The following is an 18821-nucleotide window of genomic DNA, read 5'->3' on the forward strand; positions in this document are numbered from 1 at the left end:
AGTTTGCCATCCATGCCTTCCAGAGGGATGGCCTAAGCCACATCCAGGTGCACTGAAACAATAATAGGAGCAGCAAGGGAGCACTGTACTGGCATTCAGGGTGTAATGCCTTGATTCTGTTCCAAATGCAAAGTAACAAAGGAAGGAACAGACTGCTGAAAAGAGGTAGCTGTTTAAACTTCCAGAATCATATTGGTATCAAATAAATGCAGAAGGACAGTAGTTTTGAATTGAATACAGACTTCTTTATTGAAAATAAAAGATACAATATGATTTTGATTACATAATAAAATGCAACTGATGGAGAGGGATTTCTTTACTTGGGTATATTCTCCAGGTAGCCAAGGGGTAAGCAAAGCAAAAAGCTCTTTGTTTTTCGTTTCTAAACTTGGGCTTAGGGCTAACAGCGCATGTTTGTAGATAGGAGAAAACAAGGTCTATGAAGGAAATGTGAGCCATGGGGGTAGAAGCTTCCTCTGATGTGGTAGTTATTTGGTGGAGCTTTGCCTTACATTGATTCTCATCTGTTAGTCAGCTAGGGACCCCTGCCCATATTCTGCTTAAAATAGAACTGCTATCAATATAGGGAAGAGCCTCTCACTTTTTTTTTCTGTGCAGGAAAATAAAATTGCTATTCCAAGGTAGGTGTTAACGGGTTAACTGCCAAAGAGCTCTCCATTCCTCTTGCCTTACTCTCCTGCTGGGGCAAATGATTTTCTTTTACCTACAACTGACAGTTATCCAAATTCATAATGTGATTCTCTTGACAGGGATGGCCCACAGTGGTTCATGGATCTTTTGTGCTCAACAGTAATGGAAGATGAATGACACCGTGAACATTTATTTGAGATATGTGAGGAATTCAATGGATTAAGGACCTGGAGTCTTGAGTTAGGCTATTTGGTGGGAAGACCAGCTAGCCATGTTACTGTGGTGGCTGCTGCTGCCAACCTCAATTACAAACATATCTGTGGGTGCTAAGGTTGAAGTGGCAGTGATTTCCTTGAATCACTCTCCTCAACTGCCCGCCAAGAAATGAGATTAGCTAAATTTGGTGGGAATAAAATGGAATATGCCTGAGATAACTCTCATTACTTGTGGCAAATTGAGATGCTGTTTTTCTAAGATATCTTGGCCTGGCTACTAATATACATACCAGGGTAAGATCAGCACCCTGTATGTAAACCACCACATCTCTTAAAACAGCCACATTTTGACATGAGTATATAGATAGAAAAAGAAATGAGAGAGAGAGAGAGAGAGAGAGAGAGAGAGAGAGCTGTCTGAGAGCTTCTGAGAAGAAATGGATGTTTGAAGAACTGCAGGGTAAAGGACTTAGATAAGAACTAAAAAATCTATGAAAAATCTCTTTTGGCAACTCCTAGAGTTGGCTAAGACTATTTATAGTCTTCTGCTGAGCACTCAAAAATACACAGGAGTTCAAAGAGACGAATGAAAGAATGTAAGCAGTCATCAAGTAGCTGTACAATTGTTCTCATAAGGAAGACATTAGATGCCTCAGAATTTTTATCAAAAGTTAAAAGTGTCTTCAATCCCTAAGTGCCTTCTTGTTTTCATAGTCTAGACGTGAATATTTAAAAATTCCAAGGAATATGTCAAAAAGAAACTCGTCATGCTGATTGAAAGATCTTATCAACTAAGTTGGAAATACAGCAAGTCAGAGACACTCTTTGGACCCATGCAAGGATCCCCAAAACACTTGGTTAGTTGGACTCTCTTACAAATCAGACTCAGCCTCCCCAACTCCTCAAGTTATTGGATACGTCAGAGCCAGTTACAATCAATTCTTGGGGCCGGCACCGTGGCTCGCTTTGTTAACCCTCCACCTTGTGGCACCGGCATCCCATATGGGCGCCAGGTTCTAGTCCCGGCTGCTCCTCTTCCAGTCCAGCTCTCTGCTGTGGCCCGGGAAGGCAGTGAAGGATGGCCCAAGTGCTTGGGCCCTGCACCCGCACGGGAGACCAGGAGGAAGCACCTGGCTCCTGGCTTTGGATAGGCATAGCTCTGGCCATAGCAGCCATTTTATGAGTGAACCAACGAAAGGAATATGTTTCTCTCTGTCGCTCTCACTGTCTAACTCTATCTGTCAAGTAAATTTAAAAAATTTAAATTTTTTTTTAAATTTATAGGACTAAGAACCAAAGGGATCATATAAACAAGAATAGTGTCTGCAAATACTAGCTGATAGAATAAAAAAGGGAGAAAATGATCCAACATGGGAAGTGAGATACACAGCAGACCCATAGAATGGCAGATGTCCTAAACAGCACTCTGGCCTCAGAATCAGCCCTTAAGGCATGTGGATCCGGCTGAAATGCCCATGAGAGTATTTCAGGCATGGAAAGCCAAGACACTCTGAAAAAAAAAAAAAAACACCTAAATGAAAGGTCTCCGTGAGTGAGATCCCAGTGGAAAGAACGGGTCATCAAAGAAGGAGGTACCTTTCTCTGAAGGGAGGAAAGAACTTCCACTTTGACCATGGCCTTGTCTAAAAATTATCAGAGTCAGTGAACTCAGGGGGCTTCCATAGCCTTTGCAGCTCATGACAAGAGCCTCGGATGATTACTGAGGCCATAAACAAGAGTGTCCATTTGTTAAGTCAACAACAGGAGTCACTGTGCACTTACTCCTCTTGTAGGATTTCTGTCCTTAGTGTGCTGTACATTGAGATTTAATGCTATAACTAGTACTCAAACAGTATTTTTCACTTTATGTTTCTGTGTGGGAGCAAACTGTTGAAATCTTTACTTAATGTATGCTAAACTGATCTTCTGTATATAAAGAGAATCGAAAATCAATCTTGATGTGAATGGAAGGGGAGAGGGAGTGGGAAAGGGGAGGGTTGCGGGTGGGAGGGACGTTATGGGGGGGAAGCCATTGTAATCCATAAGCTGTACTTTGGAAATTTATATTCATTAAATAAAAGTTAAAAAAATTAAAAAACAATGAGTTCTTTCCTTCCTCATGGCATCCTCTTGAGTTAAACAGAGCTATTAGTAGAGTGGGAGTGACAGAATTTGACAAAAGATGTGCCCAATCTGCAACACTAGATGGAGCTCCATACAAAAGGAAAATAAGCTCTGGTAACTCAGAGAGATATGAGGGGAGCTGTCATTTGTAACTATTTTTAGAAACCCATGTTCATCTTGCATGAGAGGTGGCTCAGCCTCCAGAAGCACTGCCAGTATTGCATGGGATATTTATTGTGGGATAACAAGTTATAAATAAATTTTTGAATAAGCACGGGTAATTTAAAAAGCTTGTGGAAAACAGAATTTAAAGATAAATTTATTTTGGTGCAATAAGTTGAAATCCACTCATAACTCTTTCAAAATATGCATTTCCACAAACTTTTTAAAGACTTCTCATATATGTATGTGGCTACCTCAAGATATACTCCAATAAAATGACAGAGTAATATTTAAATTTAAGAAAAAATAATAGCAAAATACTAACAAAATATAATAACACTTGGATAATGAATCTACAGTGGACTATGGGAAAGAATCTTTGAGAAAGTTGGCTCACTGTGCCTGCTCACAAGGTCTACTGAAGCCTGGGATACCTTTCCACCCAGAACAGAATGGGAAGGGATGTTCTTGATGGAGGGTTCTCTCCACTCAGGAGCTAAGTAGAGATGAGGTTTTTCCTGTCTTGCTTCTCTACTCTCACCTCCTCCCAACAGAAGGTTCAAGTGGAGAATGAGGGACAGTGACAGCAGATGTCTTGAGCAGTAAAGACAAATAGTGAATGAGTAGAAGTAGTTAACTAATTGGAACTCTTTCAAATGGCTTTGCACTGAAAGCTAGCCAATTTGAAATATGATTACATGAGCAAGTTATTAAGATATGAAGAATAACACTTTAAAAACTAATTTCAGGATCAGCACAGTGGCATAGTGGGTAAAGCCACAACCTGCAGTGCTGACATCCCATAAGGGCACCAATTTGAGCCCCAGCTGTTCCACTACTGATGCAGCTCTCTGCTATGGCCTGAGAAAGCAGTAGAAGATGGCCCAAGCCCTTGGGCCCCCGTTCTCATGCAGACCTGGGAGAAGGTCCTGGTTCTTGGCTTCTTATGAGCCCATCTCTGGCTGTTGCTGCCATTTAGAGAGTGAACCAGTGGATAGAAGACCTCTCACTCTCTCTGCCTCTGCCTCTCTGTAACTCTGCCTTTCAAACAACTAAATAATTATAAAAAATACTATAACTTCAAACAACTTTTTAACAGTTTAACAGTTTGAAATGTTGCTGCTGTTTGCTTGCCTAAGCATTCCATCATGACATCTTAAGGAGACGACTTTCTGTAATAAGTTCCTCACCAAATAATTTTGTGAGCTCTCTTGCTGGGGGGACTCCTGGAGCTATCTGAAGAGGTTATTGGAACTATATGCAGTCCCTTTCAAGGTTCTAGTCAGTGAGTGCCTTGATGAGAGCTTCTTTGATTTATGTTTCTTGGGACTCTACTATAAAAATTTGTGTTAGCAAAATTTCTGTTGGCAAAGCTACTTGTCATTAGGGACAACTGGGAAGGCATACTAGGTAGATGGCCAAATGATAAAATTCTTGCTACCACTAAACTAATTAATACTTGTAACAGGAAATGGGGAGGAATCAAGCTTGGTTCTTCACTACCACCTTCCAATGATCTCTTTACCTAATGAGGACTACCTATGCCAGTGGCAAAACTGGATACACCATTCCCAGGAAGTATTTCCTGGGAAAATCCTGGAGGAAGGAGGTCACTCTAGCAGCAACTGGAGACTGGTGATTCCCTCATTCTTTATTCTGTCACACATTTCAGCCTACTTGTTCTGAGCCAAGTAGCCAGCGTTTCCAGAAAGCTGAGGAATGAGAGGTAAAAGGACTTGCATATACCTCTATGTTTGAATGGCCCCAAACCAAGTATTTCATAGAGAATTTCACTATGATTCTCTGGGCCTCTTTACAAACTTTTTAAGTAGACAGAATCTGAACCTAGCCTGCTTTGAACAGTGCTAATGCCCTTGTGTCATAAACACAAACTGAATTTGAATAATACTAGTATTTTTCAGAACACCACAGAAGAGACTAGAGCAGTTGAAGCAGAAACATAGCACTCCATTTACAGGGGGAAGTAGTTATTTTTAGATGCACATTAGCCAAAGAGGAGAACAAAGCCAAGACCTACTATTAGGCCCTTCCAGTGGCATCTTTTACATTAACACATGTTTATGTGAATGTCCATGTATAAGGTCACAAAACTTCAAACAGTGGATGCTTGCAAGCCCCTTTTCTTCTCTGGAAGAGAAGAAAAGAATCTGGATATCAGATTTCCAACTTATAAAATGGGGATAGAAAGGAACCAGAGCTTTTTTTCTGGTACAGATTATTGAAGGATATTATTGCTTATCTTCCTTACCCCCTGATGCTATGAATATGAGTCAGAGGAGACTCACTACCTGCAAATTCAGTACATATTTTCGCCAATGCAATCCAATGATGAGCATCTTGTCTGTCCTTGTGTGGTTGCATGATCCTGGACTTACGGCAAAGGTAGGAGGTTCTACCTCATCAGATGTGATTTATTGAATACTGGATTTTGAAGGGGGACATGACAGGGCTAGGGTTTTACAAAGTAACTACCGACCCTCAAGAATGTAACTAAGTTTTTTCCTTTGAAAGAGAGGTATATATAGGTGCTTTCTGGAAGGGCAATACAGGTCAATCTAGAGGGACAACAAGAAAAGGACCCTCACCTATTACTCTCTTATGAGTCTATGCAAATTTACTTTTTTGTGTTGCTGTTCACCTAATACAAGAGCCTGGGGATTATGTGTCAAAATTGCTGTTCTTGAAATCTCAGTATTGAATACTAGCTAGAGTATTTGATTGGGTATTTTCTGGCTTGGGAATCGCACAAAGCTGATAATTATGTTTGTAGAATGTATTCCTAAATATATTAGGTATGCTCACTTCTATTGTAGCTTCTATTGAAGCTTCTAGGAACTTCTTGTATCCAAAGAATGCTGTGGAGTGTTAGATTTGATACCTCATGGGAAATGTTGCAGGCAAACAGCTTTCTACTCCCATCTACTAGAAATCTCTATTCGGTTTTAGGTCTGAATAATGGTTGCTTTATTTTTTTTAAGAAATGATATCAATATTGGAGCTAAAATTTAAAGAAAAAGAAAATTAAAAATCTGTGTCTATCAGTGCAAATTTAGTTTTATAAAACTTTGTTTTATATCTTCATCAAATCAATGTCTAAGAATGTTACAGTACTATAGTTCTTATGATCCGTTATTACTTTAAAATGTACTCAATTATTGTTTATAACCATTATCTATATTCCCACTGAACTAGGGTCTTTTTGCCTTTTCCTTGTTAAATTTATTGGTGAAGTGTTAAGAATTTTTACTATAATGTAAATTTAACATATGTTATGTCAAAAACTACAAAAAAGACATAAAGGAAGAAAGGAGGAGGGGAGAGATGAAGGAGGGAGGGAGGGAAGAAGGAAATACCATTTTCTTAGAATTGTATCTACAAATCACATTGAATCTGTTATAAACTAATTAAAATTAGAACAAAAATAAAAGATATTCAGATAAAAGTTCACCAAGTAATGTTCACAGGTTGATTGCTTGGATCTGAATATCATGGAGGTCCCAGTTTCTGATTAGAGGTTCTGCAGGTCTTTGAAGGGGTACATTTATTGTTGTATTAGCCATGAATGAAATAATAATGGGCCAAGTTGGTAAAGGGCATATATAGAATGACTAAGGATGTTGCTGTGCTAGACACAGCTGAGTGAGTTAGCAAGTATTAAATGTCAAGAGAAATGGGACAGAAACATCCTGTTGTCTCTCCATTCAGACCCAAGAGCATGGATTTCGCAATATGTGTCCCAAAACTGTATAAGGAATTGAGATTCTTTGCTAAAATTTCTTTTTTCTCTTCTTTCATTCTCCAATATCATAGTAATATTGTTACCATGACATGAATGTGAAAAGCATTGCTGATTTTTATAAGGAAAGAGAGTGGTCTGAAAATGGATGATGAAGGAAGAGTGCTACTAGTAGGTTACATGGGTATAGTGCTGTAGTGAACCACAAAATTATAATCAGGAGGTGGGCTGTGACATTCGAGGGTGGGATCCAGAGGCAGGAGGCAAGTCTCTTCCATTTGATCTTCCTCTTCAAGCTCAGGGGCTGAATGATATTTCACAAGCTCCAGATCTGTCTCCATTAGGAAGGACTCCTTGCTCTTGCTCTTGTTGACATCTCTTGGACTGGTAAGAGAGAAAAAGAAAAATGAATAGTTAAAAACTCATGGTTTGTAAGATAGAAATGCATCTTTTAGTCAGAGGGGTAATGGAGGCTGATAGATATCAAAGAACCCTGTAGTTTCTTTTTAAATAAATAAAGTTTCTCAAGATGTTGAAATAGGGAGAGAGTTCACTGCTCTAGTCTAGGGGAAAATAGTTTTAAAAAGTGGAGAGAGTACCATCTCAGGGAAAAGTTAGGGAGAAAACTGCAGTGGAAAGTTAGAGCAATGCTGTGGATCCACATGGAGGGTGTGGACATGCGGCATGAACATGGACAGAACACATCTTTCTATTTTATTCCTTTTAGTTTTTTCTTATTCTAATTAATATCATTGGTTGAGCACTTTTAAATTAACACAACATTATTCTTAGGTGTTTAAATTTAACTCTAAAGTGATCCCTGTTAAATATAAGAATGGGAATAGCAAAGGGAGGAGATGTACAGTTTGGCATATGCTCACTTGGACTTACCCCTAATGGTAGAGCTAGAAACGTGTTAGGGGATTCCAATTCAATGCCATCAAGGTGGCATATACCAATGCCATCTTACTTGTTAAAGTGATCAATTAAAGTTCATAATTGATGAAAAAAAACAGGATTAAGTGTCAAAGGGATTACATAAATAAGACCAGTGTCTGCTAATAATTAAAAATGAGAGAATGATCCTACATGGGAAGCAGGACACACAGCAGACTCATAGAATGGCAAAAGCCCTAAACAGCAATCTGGCCTCAGAATCAGCCCTTAAGGAATTCGGATCTGGCTGAAAAGCCCATGAGCGTTTCGCAGGCATGGCAAGACACTGTGGCAAAAAAAAAAATGACCTAAATGAAAGATCTCTGTGAGTGAGATCCCAGCAGAAAGAACGGGCCACCAAAGAAGGAGGTACCTTTCTCTGAAGGGAGGAGAGAACTTCCACTTTGAATATGGCCTTCTCTAAATAAGATCGGAGTTGGTGAACTCAAGAGGCTTCCAAGGCCTTGGAAGCTCACGACAAGAGCCTCGGGTGATTGCTGGTGTCATAAATAAGAGTGTCAATTGTTAAATCAACAAATGGAGTCACTGTGCACCTGCTCCCCATCTAGGACCTCTGCCCTTAATGTGTTGTACTATGTGAATTAACGTTAAAACTACTACTCAAACAGTACTCTATACTTGGTGTGTCTGTGTCGATACAGTCTGTTGAAATCTTTACTCAGTATATACTAAGTTGATCTTCTGTATGTAAAGATAATTGAAAATGAATCTTGATGAAGAATGGGATAGGGGAGGGAATGGGAGATGGGAGATGGGATGGTTGCGGGTGGGAGGGAGGTTATCAGGGGAAAAGCTGCTATAATTCAACAGTTGTACTTTGGAAATTTATATCTATTAAATAAAAGTTGAAAAGACAAAAAAAGCATGCTCTTGTTAATCCTCCGCCTGTGGCGCCAGCACCCCACGTTCTAGTCCCATTTGGGGCTCTGGTTCTGTCCCGGTTGCTCCTCTAACAGTCCAGATCTCTGCTGTGGCCCGGGAAGGCAGTGAAGGATGGCCCAAGTGCTTGGGCCCTGCACCCGCATTGGAGACCAGGAGGAAGCACCTGGCTCCTTGCTTTGGATCGGCACAGCGCACTGACCATAGTGGCCATTTTGGGGGTGAACCAACGGAAGGAAGACCTTTCTCTCTGTCTCTCTCTCTCTCACTGTCTACCTCTGACTGTCGAAAAAAAAAAAAAGAAATCCACAAACAACAAATGCTGACAAGGTTGTTGGGGAAAAGGTACCTTTATACACTGTTGATGGGGAGGTAAACTGGTGTAACTATCGTGGAAAACAGTATGGATATCCCTCAGAAATCTGAAAATATACCTACCATATGACGCAGCCATTGCACTTCTGGGAATTTACTCAAAGGAAATTAAATCAGCATATGAAATTGTTATCTGTACACCCATGTTTATTGCCATTCAATTCAAAATAACTAAGATATGGAATAAACCTAGATGGTCATCAATGAAGACTGGATAAAGAAATTATGGTATATGTACATCATGGAATACTACACAGCAGTAAAAAATCACTTGTAATGATATGGTTGGAACTGGAAGACATTATGTTTATTGCAACAAGCCAGTTTCAAAAAGACAAATACAATATTTTCTCACTGATCTGTGGTAACAGAATACCTAAAAGGTAATCTACAGAAGTGAAACTGATACTTTGAGATGCAATGACTTTGAACATGCCTTGTCTCAACCATTGAGGAAAAATTTTCCATACTATTTATTTATTTATTTATTTATTTCCATACTATTTATTTCTGCTTAGTATAGGGTTAATCTTATGTGTATAAAGTGATTGAAAAAGGTTATTAGTAAAATAATGAATAGTAATAGTAGAGGGAGGCAGAAGAAGGGTGGTAGTGTCGGTGAGAGGGAGAATAGGGAGGAAAGTATGGATATCCCTCAGTTATTCCTAAAGTTGTATTTATGAAATCCATAAAGTTTGTTGGAAAAAAAATTTCTGGAAAAAATCAAGTTTCTCCCTCAGTGAAGCCAGAGATCAGTGCAAATTTACATGCACTGTGTTAATCTTAGCTGGACACAAGAGGAAACTAAATAAATGGGAACTGTGGTCTTTTCTTGAAGGCAATTTCTAATATTATTGGAAAAATCCACAAAGAGTACTCAGAGAGCAGCATGTTTCCCGCTGCCAATGCTAGCATAAATTCCATTTGGGGAGTGACCCAGTGGATGGAGGACCTCTCTCTCTCTCTCTCTCTCTCTCTCTCACTCTGCCTCTGTAAGATTTGCCTTTCAAATAAATAAATAGACTTAAAAAAAGAAATCCAAATACCATATGTTTGTCATTATATGTGGGCGATAAAAGTGTGCTGTACATTGAGATTTAATGCTATAACTAGTACTCAAACAGTATTTTTCACTTTATGTTTCTGTGTGGGAGCAAACTGTTGAAATCTTTACTTAATGTATGCTAAACTGATCTTCTGTATATAAAGAGAATCGAAAATGAATCTTGATGTGAATGGAAGGGGAGGGTTGTGGGTGGGAGGGACGTTATGGGGGGGAAGCCATTGTAATCCATAAGCTGTACTTTGGAAATTTATATTCATTAAATAAAAGTTTAAAAAAAATAAAGAAAGAAATGTCTATGCATCAGTATTGTTGCAAATATAGTTCTGTCAAACAATTTTATACCTTTGTCAAATCAATGACTAAGAATGTTATACCATTATAAGTTTTAATTACCTGTTATTACTTTAAAATTTAATATATATGGGTGAAATCATCATCTTTCCATTCAATTAAGTTTAAAACCCTTGCTAATATTCCTTCTCAACTAGGATCTTTTACTTTTTACTTGTTTAACTCTTTATTTGGCCGAGCATTAAACACTTGACTGTAATGAAAATTGGAAATATTTTCTCTCAAAAAAGAAAGAAGGGGAGGAGGAAGGAAGGAAGGAAGGCAGGCAGGCAGGCTGGCCAGCCAGGGCTGAATAAGCCTAAAGCCAGAAGCCAAGAGCTTCTTTTAGATCTCCCATGTGGACGCAGGAGTCAAAGTATTTGTGGCATCCTCTGCTGATTTTCCAGGTACATTAGCAGGGAGTTGGATTGGAAGTGCAGCAACTGGAACTCAAATCGGCCCATATGAAACCTTGGCTCTGCAAGAAGCAGCTTAACCCACTGCACCACAATGCTCTCTCCCAAAACCATTTTTATGTATTTCATCTGAGATAGTTTCTCTAAAAATGCCTGCATCAGATAATCATTTTCGACCCCATCATATAATGACAAAAATGACACTCAGAAAAGTGGTTAAGTAATTATTCTGAGATTACCAGTGTAATTCTCTAGGCAATCCATTCATGTGAAATTTCTTGGGTTCATAGTGCATTATGGTTCTATTGTAGAGGGGAGAACACTAACAGGGTCTTTCATTATACCATAAAATGTCTTTGTCTGAACTGGATATATGGCCTGGGTGCCTTTGTGTAAGACACAACCTGTACAACCATTTATAGCTGCCATGGCCATTGCTATGGAATTGAAGTGCTAGGTATAGAACACTACAAACAGCTGTGAGATTGTGCATGGCACTGGGCCTAAGGCCTAGAATTGACCAGGTACTTATATCAATGCTGAGTCCAGTGGCTTTCTGAACAGCTGAGCCTGTGTAGATGTGAACACAAAAAGAAAGGGGGACCACAGACTAAGTCTACTGTATGTTGCAGAAGGCTACCTTGGAGAATACACAAATTATTCAATACCAAAACCTGACTTCCCAAAAGACTCTAGTGGAAACCCGACATTTGCTCCAAAACAAATGAAAAACACACTGCTTTACCATTGCTCAAGGTTATAAATCAGCACTGTCTATTTATTCCCTTAACTCTTTGAATGGATATTCAATAGCTTGTTGGGATATTTTCACCCCAGATTAATGGAGCACACTGGCTCAAGAGAAATGAGCAGTACCACTTTGGTGTGTAAAATTCAAATTGTAACAACATGGCGCAAACTCACATTTCCCTGTGACTCCCCTTATATACAATTAAATTAGCTGAAAATTATTAGACCAAAAAAAAAAAAAACTCTGAAAGTTAGAAGAAAGGAGGAAGATGGACTAACTCCAGGATTTTGGCTACAACATAATGAGTTCTCTGAGCTTATTCATAATCAACAATCTATTTCTGGACTGGGAGCCTGCAAGACCTCCAAATAAGAATGGCCAAAAGTCAAAATCAAGAAGAAACAAAACCAAAAAATGATGAGAAAAGCTTGTCCTCTCTCAAAAATTACCTAAAAAAGAGGAGCATCAAAAAGACATGATAATCTCATAACCTAATGGGATGGCATCACTTGTTTTAACTCACATAATTTTCTCAAGAACTCCATGATGTAGATCCTATTATTTTCTCCATTTTACAGATATAGAAATATAGTCACATTACAACACAATAAGGAATGTGTCCCAAAGCCATGCAGCCATGCAATAAGGAGTTGATGAGATCCTATGGGGCTGAGAGACCTAAAGGAATAGAGACTGGCAGAGGAAGCAGGAAGGGAATGAACACATGTATTGTTAGGCCATCCCAGAGACAAAGAGGTTGGTTCTCTTAATAGATGAGGCTTTAAGAACTTAGAAAATCATTTCCTACTTTTCCTGGAGTCCTTGAGATCATGATCTAAAGCACAAACATGAAGCACTAAGTTATGTTGTGCTCCTCAAGGTATCTGTAGTAGATCCTCTTTAGTTTGTACTTGACATGCCAGGTTGTCTCAACTGCATTAAAGAAAAGATGAGACAAAGTTCTTCAGTGTCATGTTTGGACCAGGTGTAGGAGGAGAGGAGAGAAAACCATTTCCATCCAGGGAACAGGTTAGATCCCCCAACTGCTCTAGGTTTGGGTATTAATTTTATTTATTTATTTATTTATTTATTGACAGGCAGAGTGGACAGTGAGAGAGAGAGACAGAGAGAAAGGTCTTCCTTTTCCACTGGTTCACTCCCCAAATGGCCGCTACGGCCAGCGCGCTTCGCTGATCCGAAGCCAGGAGCCAGGTGCTTCCTCCTGGTCTCCCATGCGGGTGCAGGGCCCAAGCACTTGGACCATCCTCCACTGCCCTCCCGGGCCACAGCAGAGCTGGACTGGAAGAGGAGCAACCGGGACAGAATCCGGCGCCCCAACCGGGACTAGAACCCAGTGTGCCGGCACCATAGGTGGAGGATTAGCCTATTGATCCACGGCGCCGGCATGGGTATTAACTTAACAAAATAATCCATTAATGATGTGCAGCTATCTCTGAAACTCATTTATTCAACCACATCTTCAGTGACCTATATTCAAAGCATGAAATCATCATTTTATTCCTGCTATAATCTAATTCCATGGAAACAGTGGCGTCACACGCATCTGTTTTCCAAACCTAAATGTGTGGTCTTACGTAAAGTTGTTTCCATTCTCCTCAACTGCAAAATTTGGATAGTATTAAACTTTATTCATGGGCTTGTGTTCAGAATTAAATTAGGTAAAATCAATGCCATCTAAATCCGATCATTCTGCCGTACTTCTTGTCTGACAATTGTAGTCCTCATTTATTTATCTTTTCCAAGACATCTGAAAATTTTGTCTGTCCTCAAAAGCAAACTCCTCAGTCACTATCCAATCCTTGCTTCTGCTCCTGTCGATAGTTCAATGCCTCAACAGTCTCCATGTTAAGATATCAAAATTAGCTTTATATTCAAGCCCCTAGCTCATAGCCTAGCTCCTTCTTTGAGTGAAGCAGTCTCCATGTAGCATGGTACTGAGTACTCAGCTTTCAATGCTAATGCTCACCCCTGCAAACTTTTTGGCATTGGTTATGTAGCTAATATCCCATGCATTCATGAAGATCAACAAACTTAAGCTTGCTTTATGTATTTGTGGGGCCAACAGATAGGCCTATCATATAGATTGTTCCATAATAAGAGTATCTTTGCCTTTGTATGTGTTGCTTTCTTTGTATGAAGTACATTCTCATCCCTTTCTACTTCCTTATATGACTAATTCCAGCTCTTCATTATAGGCCCAACTCAAATACCACCTTCCTTAGGAACCCCCTATGGTTGGCCCTCATATGTTTCCATGGGCTACGCATTTCCTTTGAGGTGTTTCCACAACACTCTGTCCTTCCTTGTCTTCCTTTACAGAATAACATGTATTCGCTTTAAATTTTTATGGAATAGATCAGATACAAAGGCCCAGAGAGTGTTAAAAGGAATATGTATAGATTCCTAACTCAATTTAAAAAAGATATAAATGTTGCTTAGATCTTTTTCTTTGCATTTTCTAATGCTCAACCATTAAACAACATATTTCAAATAAGCCATTGTATACAGACAAATTGTAAAAGGAATGAAAATCTATATAAAAATGAATTTGAATGAGAACAAAATATATCAAAATCTGTAACAGGCAACTCAAGCAATACTGAGAGGGAAATGTTTACTACAAAATTCTAAATATTAGAAAAGAGAACGTTCTCACATTAATTACTTAAGTTCATATGTAAAGAAACTAGGAAAAGAAGAGAATATTCTCTAAAAGCAAGCAAAAGGAAGACAAACGATAATAGCAGAAGTCAAAAAATTTCAATGTAGGAATATAAACATAAAATTAATGAGAAAAGCTTTTAAAATTAGTTCTATTGATAAACTTCTAGGAATATTGACAAATATTTAAAAAGAAATTGCCAGTATCAGAAATGAAACAATGGATAATCATGTCATATCCTATATCCATTGAAAAATAAAATGGTATACAGTGAACAACTTTATGCTTAAGTATGTGGCAATTTACAAAAGATTGGCAATTTGTTGAAAAACACCAACTACCAAAAGTTATCCAAGATTAACCAGTAACTGAAATATGCCTACTAGACTAAATTTGTTATTAAAAAGCCCTAAAGCATGGAAAGCCAAGACACTCGGGGGGGGGGGGGGGGAAAGAAGACCTAAATGAAAGATCTCTGCAAGCAAGATCACAGTGGAAAGAACAGGGCCATCAAAGAAGGAGGTACCTTTCTCTGAAGGGAGGAGAGAACTTCCACTTTGACTAAGACCCTGTCTGAATAAGATCGAAGTCAGCGAACTCAAAAGGCTTCCATAGCCTTGGCAACTCATGACTAGAGCCTAGGGAGATTATTGATGCCATAAACAAGAGTGTGAAATTGTTAAGTCAACAACAGGAGTCACTGTGTACTTACTTCTCATGTGGGATCTGTCCTTAGTGTATTGTCCAATGTGAAGTAATGCTATAACTAGTACTGAAACAGTATTTTACGTAATGTGTTTCTGTGTGGGTGCAAACTGATGAAATCTTTACTTACTATATACTAAATTGATCTTCTGTATATAAAGGTAATTGAAAATGAATCTTGATGTGAACGGAATGGGAGATGGTGTGGGTGATGGGAGGGGTGCGAGTGGGAGGGAAGTTATGGGGGGGCATTGTAATCCATAAACTGTACTTTGGAAATTTATATTTACTAAATAAAAGTTTAAAAAAAAAGAAATATCAAGACCTGTATATTTTCTTTTTTTTAACTTTTATTTAATGAATATAAATTTCCAAAGTACAGAATATGGATTATAATGGCTTCCCCCCCATAACGTCCCTCCCACCCACAACCCTCCCCTTATCCACTCCCTCTACCCTTCCATTCACTTCAAGATTCATTTTCGATTCTCTTTATATACAGAAGATCAGTTTAGCATACATTAAGTAAAGATTTCAACAGTTTGCTCCCACACAGAAACATAAAGTGAAAAATACTGTTTGAGTACTAGTTATAGCATTAAATCTCAATGTACAGCACACTAAGGACAGAAATCCTACAAGAGGAGTAAGTGCACAGTGACTCCTGTTGTTGACTTAACAAATGGACACTCTTGTTTATGGCCTCAGTAATCATCCGAGGCTCTTGTCATGAGCTGCGAAGGCTATGGAAGCCCCCTGAGTTCACTGACTCTGATAATTTTTAGACAAGGCCATGGTCAAAGTGGAAGTTCTTTCCTCCCTTCAGAGAAAGGTACCTCCTTCTTTGATGACCCGTTCTTTCCACTGGGATCTCACTCACGGAGACCTTTCATTTAGGTGTTTTTTTTTTTTTTTTCAGAGTGTCTTGGCTTTCCATGCCTGAAATACTCTCATGGGCATTTCAGCCGGATCTGCATGCCTTAAGGGCTGATTATGAGGCCAGAGTGCTATTAGGACATCTGCCATTCTATGGGTCTGCTGTGTATCTCACTTCCCATGTTGGATCATTCTCTCCCTTTTTTATTCTATCAGCTAGTATTTGCAGACACTATTCTTGTTTATGTGATCCCTTTGGTTCTTAGTCCTATCATTGTGATCAACTGTGAACAGAAATTGATCACTGGGACTAGAGAGATGGCATTGGTACATGCCACTTTGATGGGATTGAATTCCAATCCCCTGGTATGTTTTTTTTTTATTTTTTTTTTATTTTTTGACAGGCAGAGTGGACAGTGAGAGAGAGAGACAGAGAGAAAGGTCTTCCTTTTTGCCGTTGGTTCACCCTCCAATGGCCGCCGTGGCTGGTGCACTGCGGCCGGCGCTCCGCGCTGATCCAATGGCAGGAGCCAGGAGCCAGGTGCTTTTCCTGGTCTCCCATGGGGTGCAGGGCCCAAGCACCTGGGCCATCCTCCACTGCACTCCCTGGCCACAGCAGAGAGCTGGCCTGGAAGAGGGGCAACCGGGACAGAATCTGGCACCCCAACCGGGACTAGAACCCGGTGTGCCGGCTCCGCTAGGCGGAGGATTAGCCTAGTGAGCCGCAGCACCGGCCCCTCTGGTATGTTTCTAACTCTACCGTTTGAGGTAAGTCAGCTTGCGCATAAGACCTGTATATTTTCACTGGAGAATTTTATCGAACATTCAAAGAAGAATCAACAGAAAATTTACATAATTTTTTCACAAAAGGCAAAAAGGAGGCAAGAATTCCAAATTCTGTGATCAGTATTGTCCTAATACCAAAACCAAATAAGATAACAGATCACACTGCCATGGACCTAGAAACAAGAATCTTTATTATTTTGCAATTCAGATATAGCATGTGTGAAAACAGTTCACATCAGCAAGTGGAATTTAACCCATTTATACGATGCCAGTTCAATATTAGAAACTCTACATGCAACTGCTGTATGACCTTGAAATTGTTTTCCTAGATATCTGTAAAAGAGAAATTACAACTTACTTTCATGCAAAAACTTGTTCACAAATGTTTATCACAGCATTATGAGTATGGGTGGATTTCAATTCTTTACACTAAAGTAAACTCAGCTTTTAATTCCATTTTCTACAAATTGCTGAAAGTAGCATCATATTTGTAATAGCCTCAAATTGATAGGAATTCATATGTATTTTAATGGATAAATGTTAAACTCATACATTCATATCATGGAATACTGCTACTTAGCTATAAAAATGAATGCATATTGATAAGGGAAACAACTTGGATAACCTCAAGGGAAGGAGTGAGTGAAAAAAAGTCAATCTCATGAGCACACAGACTTTATGATACCATTATGTAATATTTGATAAATAATGTAATTATAAAGATGAAGAGCATATTAGCTATTGCCATATTTTACAGATGGGAACAGTGGGCCTGAGTTTGTCTATAAAGGGGTAGCAAGAAGGGACTTGTGGTTTTGGATATTGACTATGGTGGTGATTACAGAAAGTTGTACATGTTAAACAACTGCATAAGGCTAAATACACACATACATCTGCATACCTGCAAAACGAGGGAAATGATAATAAGTTCATGAAGTCTACCCTTGTCATTTCCTTGGTTGTATACTGTACAAAAGATGTTAACACTGGGAGAGTGTGTGGAAGATGCATTGGATAATAAAGTTTTAAGAGAAGGACTAAGGTAAATATATCTGGAATAAGAACATATCCATTTAAGGTGGGCCAAGAAAATTATTTTGTCTGATAGCAAAGAATTATATTTATGAGTGTCATTTAGCTTCCTGGATTAACACAGCCTTAATCATCTCTAGCTCTTAGATTTGGTGATACTGGCGGAGCCAAGATGGCTGAATATTGAGGATGCGCACTGATAGTCCGGGAAAAAATAGGTTGATAAAAGAGGAATTACAGTAATCACAGGGAAAGGCTCGGGGGAAAAAATGCAGAGGAAACCCTTCTGGATATAGTGGATATGACACAGACGACCAGCGGGGAGAGCAGGGATGCCCACAGCTCTGAGTCCACACATCAGCTCTGGAAGGGGAGGTGAGCTCAGTAACCCGAGACATTGGCGGGGAAACAGCGTACAGAGTCAAGAGGGAAGCGGACTTGAGGCAGGAAAGTTCACCAGACTGACTCCAGGAGAGAAGGAATCAAAAAAAAAAAGTGGGGGGGGTGCTGGTACGGGCGAGTTTCTCTCTCCACCGACTTTGCAATGGCACGCAAGAGACAAAGAGCAGACGCCATTCTGGATATACGTAAAAAAAGGGTAGAGCTAATGAACTGAGGCCAGGGGAAAAAAGAGACAGCTGGTGAGAGAACTCATGGAGGTCACGTGAGTACTCTCCAGAGACGCTACAATTCAGTAACCTAGGCAACCCAGTGGAAACACACAGGTGAAACTGAGCCCTCACAGATTCTTGGGTGGTCTGTTGGAAAAAGCAGAAGAATGATATACACACAGAAGCCAGAGATCGAAAGCTAAATACCATCAATTCTGCTCAGCCGTGCAGTATTACTTACCTCCTGAATAAAATGAATAAATGAATAAATAAATAAATGAATAAATAAATAAAAAGAGAGAGATTTACCACGCATAACCTGAGGGTGTCACCTTTGCACACCCGTAACCCGGAAGAACCAAGCAGAGCTCTCTGGCCACACATCTCAAGTCTCCGAAGCTCCTCCAACAGCAGACAGTCCACTTAACACAGACATAGTGTAAAA

At 39.4% G+C, this 18821-nt stretch overlaps 1 protein-coding gene across 6 annotated transcripts in view; it reads right to left on the reverse strand.

Moving 5' to 3' along the window:
- Nucleotides 1–223: 223 nt before the first annotated feature.
- The window catches only part of LOC100358984 (vascular endothelial growth factor receptor kdr-like), a 291681-nt gene continuing 273083 nt past the window's right edge, over nt 224–18821 (reverse strand). For all 6 annotated transcript variants that reach the window (XM_051827734.2, XM_051827731.2, XM_070067438.1 and 3 more), the window contains exon 31: nt 224–7293. In XM_051827734.2, the coding sequence (XP_051683694.2) occupies nt 7086–7293 (208 nt within the window). In that variant the 3' untranslated portion in view covers nt 224–7085. The remainder of the gene's footprint in view (nt 7294–18821) is intronic.

Source organism: Oryctolagus cuniculus, chromosome X, assembly GCF_964237555.1.
Source record: "Oryctolagus cuniculus chromosome X, mOryCun1.1, whole genome shotgun sequence".
Classification (NCBI taxonomy): Eukaryota; Metazoa; Chordata; class Mammalia; order Lagomorpha; family Leporidae; genus Oryctolagus; species Oryctolagus cuniculus.